Raw genomic sequence first — 7,728 nt, forward strand, 5'->3', positions numbered from 1 at the left:
GGAGGAAGGGAGAGGGGAAAAGGAGAGGAGAGGGAGAAAGGGAGGAGGAAGGAAGGAGGAGGGAGAGAAAGGAAGGAAGGAGGGAGGAAGGGAGAGGCCACCTTGCTCTGACCTCCACCGTCACTACCCCTGCCTCAAGAGGCTCTGGTGCCCCAGAGGACAGAGCTGGGAGGGGAGGAGGCTGGGCATGTCCATCTGAGCAGGACACCAGCATGGACCAGAGAAGGAGGGGCTGGGAGGAGGTGTTGGGGGAGGAGTCCATGTTCTGGGGGTGTCACCTGGTGGTCTTAGAAGCATCGTCCTGAGCAGCCCTCTGAGAGAACAGAGACCTGGGAGGGAGGCTGAGGAGGGAGCCCCATTTTACAGGCGAGGAGAAGGCTCTGCGAAGGGAAAGGACTTGCCCTGGGGTAGCAGGGTGTTGACTTAGATGTCCTGGCCTCCAGCTCTGACCCCTGTGCGTGGGCCCAGTGCATCTCAGGACTGCGGAGAGGTAGTCAAGAGGGAGAGGGCAGAGTTCCCCTGCCTGACAAGTCAGAGTCCAGGAGCGACTGGGGTTAGGATGCTCTAGGAAAAAAAAAATGAAATGCATAATTTAGATATAGTGAAAGTCACCTGTTTCAGAGGGCAGTTCTGTTCATTCTCACAATGTGTCCTCGAGTTGGTTAACCACCACTGCAATCAGGACAGGGAACAAATGGCTCCGTCACACTCAAAAATTTCTCTGTGCAACTTTGTTGCAGAGGAGACCCCTCCTCCCACCCAGGCTTGCCTGACTCATGATCACCCGTCTGTTTTGTCTTCTGGGTGGTTTTTTTTTCGAGATGGGGTCTCACTCTGTTGCCCAGGCTGCTGGAGTGCAGTGGCGCCATCTTGGCTCACTGCAACCTCCGCCTCCTGGGTTCAAGCAATTCTCATGCCTCAGCCTCCTGAGTAGCTGGGACTATCTTCTGGGTGGTTTTTTGATCAGCAGGACTAGCTAGTCTGCGCTCTGGGCGGCCCTGGGTGTCCAGGTGTGGGTGTCCTGGAAAACAGGGTCTTGTCCAGTTCATAGTGGGTCCCCATTGTCCCGCATAGGACCTGGTTGGAGCTGGTGTTGGGAAGCATTTATTGGGTGGAGTGAGGAGAGGGGAGGCAGCTGAAGACCTGGTGTCCGGGACTGGTCGTGTCCCAGGCTTGCTGTGTGACCTCATGTGAGTCACTTGCCTTATTTGTTCTTAACAAGCATTTATTGAGCACTTACTATCTACATCAGGTACTGTTCTAGGTGCTTGAAATATATCAGTGAACAAAACAGAAATTCTTGCCCTCATGGAGCTTATATTCTAGACAGGGAGAGACCATCGGTAACAAGCATTATAAATAAGCATTTCATATACTATGATATGAAATGATAAGTGCTCTTAAAAAATACAAAGTGGACCGGGTGCAGTGACTCACACCTGTAATCCCAGCACTTAGGGAGGCCGAGGCAGGGAGATCATGAGGTCAGGAGTTCAAGACCATCCTGGCCAACATGGGGAAGCCCCGTCTCTACTAAAAATACAAAAAGTAGCCGGGCATGGTGGTGCGTGCCTGTAATCCCAGCTACTCAGGAGGTTGAGGCAGGAGAATTGCTTGAACCCAGGATGCGGAGGTTGCAGTGAGGCGAGATCGCACCACTGCACTCCAGCCTGGCGACAGAGTAGGATTCCGTCTCAAAAAAAAAAAAAAAAAGGTAAAGCAGAGGACAAGGAATGAGGAGTTCTGTCTGGGGCAAGAGGAGGGTGGATTTTAATTTTAAACAGAGTGTTTAGGGTGGCTTATTGAAAGGTGATGTTTGAGCAAGGACTTGAAGGAGGTGAGGGAGTGAGTGACTTGACTATCTACAGGCAGAGGGGATAGACGAGCAAAGGCCCCGGGGCTGCCTGTTGGAGGAGATGGAAGAAGGTCATTGTGGCCAGAGGGAGTGAGTGATGGGGAGAGGAGGTCAGAGGATACAGGGCTTTGTGGGCTGCCGTTGCAACCTGAGCTTTCATTCTGGGAGAGGCACTGGCAGGTTGGTCTGGCTGCTGTGCTGAGCAGAGTATTAAAAGGCCAGGGTGGAGGCAGGGAGGCCAGTTAGGAGGCTACTGCAGTGATCTAGCTTCACTCTTCCCCACAGAAGCGGAAGATGGGGAAAGGGCCAGGGAACTTGTGTTGCCAGTCCTGCTGAGAGAGGATATGGGCCCCAGTCCTGGGTCTTGGGGGATGCTGCTTCTAGCCCATGAGAGAACCAAGCTTCAATGTGCTCATCTGCCAGGTGAGACGCCCCTGGCCCTGGCAGCTTGCACCAACCAGCCCGAGATTGTGCAGCTGCTGATGGACCACGAGCAGACGGACATCACCTCGCAGGACTCACGGGGCAACAACATCCTCCACGCCCTGGTGACGGTGGCCGAGGACTTCAAGACGCAGAACGACTTTGTGACGCGCATGTACGACATGATCCTACTGCGGAGTGGCAACTGGGAGCTGGAGACCACTCGCAACAATGATGGCCTCACGCCGCTGCAGCTGGCCGCCAAGATGGGCAAGGCTGAGGTGGGGCCATGGGGCGTGGGGAGGCAGGAGGTCGGGAGGTCAGGAGGCACAGCGGCCCCTCTCTCAGCCCCAGGGGCCCTACTGGAGATTCGCAGACCACAGCCTCAGCCTTGAGAAGGTCCCAGCCTTAGGTCCAGAAATGCAGTGGCGTGGCGGCCCGAGGCGGGTTTGTTCTGAGGGGCCACGCGGAGCTGGTGAGATGCAGCCCACTCTCTAGACTTCAGTCCCTGATACGCCGCGTTTCCATCTCTTGTCCTAGAAGGGTTAGGCTGGGGGAGTCTGAGGCTGAGGTGACACAGAAGCCCCAGCAGGGCTGAGTGGGTGGCCCTTGGGGCCTTCTGCCTCTCACGGCAACGGGAGTTCCAGAATGGCTGCTCTGGGCCCAGAGCTAATATGCTGCCATCTCCCAGTTACGGAGAGACTCCAGCCTCTTTGTCCGGTTAGAACTCTGTGCCGTGTCCCCAGCCGAGCGTGTGGCTGCTTTGGGCCCTTCTTGCCTTGTGTGATGTGGCTGAGATCATCGAGGCTTAGCCGGGAGCCTTGGTGAAGACTTGAGCAGGGCTGGGCTCGGATCTGTTTCAGGGGCCGGTGTCATAGCTTGGTCTGAGACGTTCTTCTCAGGGGACGGATTCTGGGGCCCAAGTGTGTTCCTCAGCCTCACTGTCTCTGCGCGCTGCGAGGAGGCTGTGGCTCCTGGGACGCCACCAGAGGACACTGGGGGGTCGTGGCTGTTGAGTCATTGTAGCTGTGCCAGCCTCAGGGTACCCGCCTCCCTGGTTAGCTGCCCCGAGGGCCTTGGTCCTGTCCCAAGTGGTCAGGCCTGGGGCCCACAAGGGGCCTTTTGATTCTCCTGTGGGGGAGGAGGAGATGGAGAACTGCTTCAACAGAGGAGGAATTGTGTGTCTGCCTCCCCGCAGCTCCTGCCTGCCCTCAGGGTCACAGCTTGCTGGGGCTTTGAAGAGTCAGCTTATGGTTGCAGAAGGAGCCTTCTCCAAGGCCATCTTCCCTGTGTGCCACTGTGGCGGGTGCTGTCCCTGCCACCCCAGCCCAGGGAGGAGGCTTCCTGCATGGAGCATGGCCCCAGGACCCCCTTGTTTTCTAGGGGACAGTGTGCCTGCTGTGGCTGGCCTGGGGGAGGCACCTGTACCCCGCTTCCCTCCTCTATTCCGTGTCCTCCAGAAAACTTTTCTGGCTGTTACCCAGGTTGGCCACCGTCCTGGGGCTTTTATAGGCTGGGGTGCGGGACAGAGAGACCTGGCCTTATTCCTAGAAGCTCTCTGCCTGGGCTGTCATGACAGATGGGATGGGAACCCACAGGGTCTTGTGAGGCCGGGTCTGTGACACTGTCCTTCCTGACAGTCCTTTCCTCTTGGGTCTTGAGTTGGTGCCCTAGGAAGCCCATGTCTCATCCTGGGGTAACCCAGGGCTCAGCTTTTTGGAAATAGGGAGCCAGAAACAGCGGCTCTGCATCCAGCCTGCACTCTGGAGCTGGCCGGGAAGCTTCTCCCGGGTCCTACCCTGGAGATTCTGATTTCATTAGTTGATGCTGTGGGATTTTTTTTTTTTTTTTTTTTTTTTTGAGACTAGAGTCTCCCTTCATCGCCCAGGCTGGAGTGCAGTGGCGCAGTCTTGGCTCACGGCAACCTCCGCCTCCCAGGTTCAAGCGACTCTCCTGTCTCAGCCTCCTGAGTAACTGGGATTACAGGCAGTGCACCCCCACGCCCGGCTAATTTTTGTATTTTTAGTAGAGATGGGGTTTCACCATGTTGGCCAGGCTGGTCTCGAATTCCTGACCTCAAATGACCCGCCCCACCCTTGGCCTCCCAAAGTGCTGGGATTATAGGCGTGAGCCACAGCACCTGGCCCATGCTATGGGAATTTCTAAGTTTCCCCAACATGCAGCAGAGTTTGAGGATCACTGACCTACCGAAGTCCCGCGGGCCTCCCTGTAGGGTGTGGTGTCTCTTGTCACCACCTGTCTGGCCAGAGTGGTGAGCCACAGCTGGAAGGGTCTTGGCTTATGGTGGGCTGGGGATACTGAGAACACTTCTGGCTTCTTCTCAAGTCCAGAGCAAATGGAAACTGTTTCTAAAAAATCATCAGTGCCTAGATTTTTCACTGAACTGGGGCCCCAGCTGGCGTGAGGCGTTTCAAGCCGATTGTGCAGCTTGCTGCAGCCTGCGAAGAACCTTCACAGCTTTTGTCCCTGGTGTTCACATCCCCCAGTGAGATGGGCAGAACAGCAAGCTGTGTGCGCATTCCGCAGATAAAGACGGGGCCCAGGGGCCATGGCGCCAGGTGCAGAGGCAGGTCTCCACCCATCCGGGGCGGGAGTATCACCTGGGCCCAGCCCACCTCTGGCTGGTCCAGCCCTGTTGGCCTCAAGCCCCTGTTCTGCAGCTGACAGTTGTTCCTTGTCCTGTCCCAGATCCTGAAGTACATCCTCAGTCGTGAGATCAAGGAAAAGCGGCTCCGGAGCCTGTCCAGGAAGTTCACTGACTGGGCATACGGACCCGTGTCGTCCTCCCTCTACGACCTCACCAACGTGGACACCACCACGGACAACTCCGTGCTGGAAATCACCGTCTACAACACCAACATCGACGTGGGTCTCCTGCGCAGGCAGGGAAGGGCAGGGAACAGAGGGCTGGACCTCAGGCCGGGGGCTCAGAGGACGCTGGGAAGACCCAGTGCTGCCAGCTCCACCCCCCCCGTGTCTGCATCCCCCACTCTGTTGCTTCAGTGGGCAGAGTCAGGCACAGAAAGGGCGAGGCCTGGGACAGATGCTGGGCCCGCCTCTTCCTGGTTGACCTTGGACTGTAGACCTGAGTGGTGGTGGGGGGAGGGCAGGTGGGGGTCTTCTGGACCCAGTATCCAGGGCTGTTTGGGTGTGGGTGTGGGTGACAGGGTGGTTGAGGTTGATCCTTTCCATATTGTTTCTCTCCCACCCCCCTGTTGGTGTATATGGCCAGGCTTAGAATTCTTTCTTCCCCAAAACCTGGTCCCAAATGAGGGTCAGAGGGTGCGCTGAGGAGCAATCAGGGAGGCCTTCCTGGAGGAGGCTAGAGGGGAGAGTTTGGTGCAGCTGGAGGTGAAGAGAGGAGCAGCTATGAGAGGTGTTCAGCTCTTGGGGGAAGTGAGGCAGCAGGCTGGGTCTTCCTCCTTCATACTTTACCAAGAGTCCTGCTTCCCAGAGTCTCCTTGCTTTGGGTCTTCCCAGACCCTCACAGCAGCCTGGTTGGTAGGACAGGGATTGTTAGCAGTTTTATGGGTGAGGAGTCTGAGGCTCAGAGAGGGTCGGGGCTGTCCTAAGGTCACACAGCAAAGGAGGGGCAAACTGGGGCTGGAACCCCTGTCACCACCTTCTGCCCGCTTCTATCCTCCACTTTCTGCTGTGCATCGAGTCCTCCTGCTGCAAGCCCAGGCTCCTGCGGCCTCTGACTACTGCCCGAGTACCGTGGGGAGGAGCCTCAGGAGCCGGAAATCGCCCTCCCAGCATTTCCAGCCAAACCAGTCCATTGGGCATAATGATGGACCCCTTCTGCTGGGGCGGCACTGCCTCAGAGCTCCCACAGGCCTTTAGCAAACGGTCCCTTCTTCTCTCCCTCATCTCCATGGTGACTGGTGGCATTCTACCCCTAGAACCGGCATGAGATGCTGACCCTGGAGCCGCTGCACACGCTGCTGCGGATGAAGTGGAAGAAATTTGCCAAGTACATGTTCTTTCTGTCCTTCTGCTTTTATTTCTTCTACAACATCACCCTGACCCTCGTCTCGTACTACCGCCCCCGGGAGGAGGAGGTACGTGGGCCCCTTGGAGGGGAAAAATGGGGCGGTCAGAGCTGGAGGGGCTTGGAGCTGCCCCATGTGCAGATGGGAAAACTGAGGCCCAGGGAGGCCAGGAGATTTGGGTGGGGTCCCCCAGTTGTCCTTCACGATTTCTAGGGAACTGAATAAGTCTTCGGTGCTTAGTTGGGCTAAGCCCCAGGTGCTGAGTTCCAGGCAGACCCATGTTGGGGGGCAAGTTGGAGAATTCAGAGACTCAGGCCCTGCCCAGGGTCTCTGTCAAAATACAGAACTGGCTGGGTGTTTCTGCTGTGAGGGCTGCAGGAAACAGGAGGAGGATAAGCTCTCCCTGCCTGCCGGGCCTCGGCTTCCCATGCGTCACGTGGGGCACAGAGCCTCGGCTTTATTGAATGGTGCGGAGAGGCCGTGTTGAGTGTCTGGATATGGATGGGTTCTGGAAAGGCTATTGCAATGCAGTGTGAGGGTTGTTAGCACCGACTGGCTGATACTCCTCGTTGTAGAGTTATGGGTTTCCATCAAGGGTGGGGAGGGTGGGGTCGGGGAGCTGCTCTTCCTTCTCTCGCTCTGTACAGAGATCGGGTTTCATGCTGGCCTCTGGCCTGGCTTGAGTGTTTTACCTGTGTGTTGGTCCCTGTAGAGTTGGTGCCAGCCCGGTCCACTTTACTCCCTATTCTGACCACCCCTCTGCTATCCCCCCAGGCCCTCCCGCACCCCTTGGCCCTGACGCACAAGATGGGGTGGCTGCAGCTCCTCGGGAGGATGTTCGTACTCATCTGGGCCACGTGCATCTCCGTGAAAGAGGTGAGTGGGTCACTCGGCCCCTCCAGACTGCCCCACGAGGCAGACAGGTGACAGCAGGCCTGGCCTCCATCCCTCTCTGTTCTGCCGTTACTGCTGGGGGCTTCAGGGAGGCGTTTCCTTCCCAAGCCTTACCTTTCTGAGTGATAACATGGGAAAAAATGGATAAGACTGGCCTATCCTACCTACTTCATCCATCTGCTTCCCTATCCATCTGCCCAGCTATCCACCATGTATCTACCTTTCCAGCCACTCAGTGTCTCTTGTGCTCTTCCACCCCCATCCACCCATCCGATCACCTGCCCTTTTTCATGGACTCAGCCACTGATTCATCCATTCACATGCCCGCTTATCCTTACCAACCATCCTTCTATCCTTTATCCAACCATCTTTCCATCTCTCCATCCATCCTTCCATCCATCCATCCATCCATCCATCCATCCATCCATCCATGCATCCTTCCATCTATCCATCCATCCATCCATCCATGCATCCATCCTTCCATCCATCCATCCATCCACCCACCCATCCATCCACTCATCCATCCATCCATCCATCCATCCA

At 56.7% G+C, this 7,728-nt stretch overlaps 1 protein-coding gene across 1 annotated transcript in view; it reads left to right on the plus strand.

Annotated features, from left to right (window-relative positions):
- TRPV3 (transient receptor potential cation channel, subfamily V, member 3) overlaps window positions 1-7,728 on the plus strand; it is a 53,092-nt gene that overhangs the window by 26,585 nt on the left and 18,779 nt on the right. Inside the window, exons 7-10 of the mRNA XM_011947510.1 lie at window positions 2,279-2,559; window positions 4,988-5,164; window positions 6,202-6,360; window positions 7,066-7,167. Of these exons, the coding sequence (XP_011802900.1) occupies window positions 2,279-2,559; window positions 4,988-5,164; window positions 6,202-6,360; window positions 7,066-7,167 (719 nt within the window). The remainder of the gene's footprint in view (window positions 1-2,278; window positions 2,560-4,987; window positions 5,165-6,201; window positions 6,361-7,065; window positions 7,168-7,728) is intronic.

The sequence above is a fragment of the Colobus angolensis genome, unplaced genomic scaffold (assembly GCF_000951035.1).
Source record: "Colobus angolensis palliatus isolate OR3802 unplaced genomic scaffold, Cang.pa_1.0 Scaffold267, whole genome shotgun sequence".
Taxonomy (NCBI): Eukaryota; Metazoa; Chordata; class Mammalia; order Primates; family Cercopithecidae; genus Colobus; species Colobus angolensis.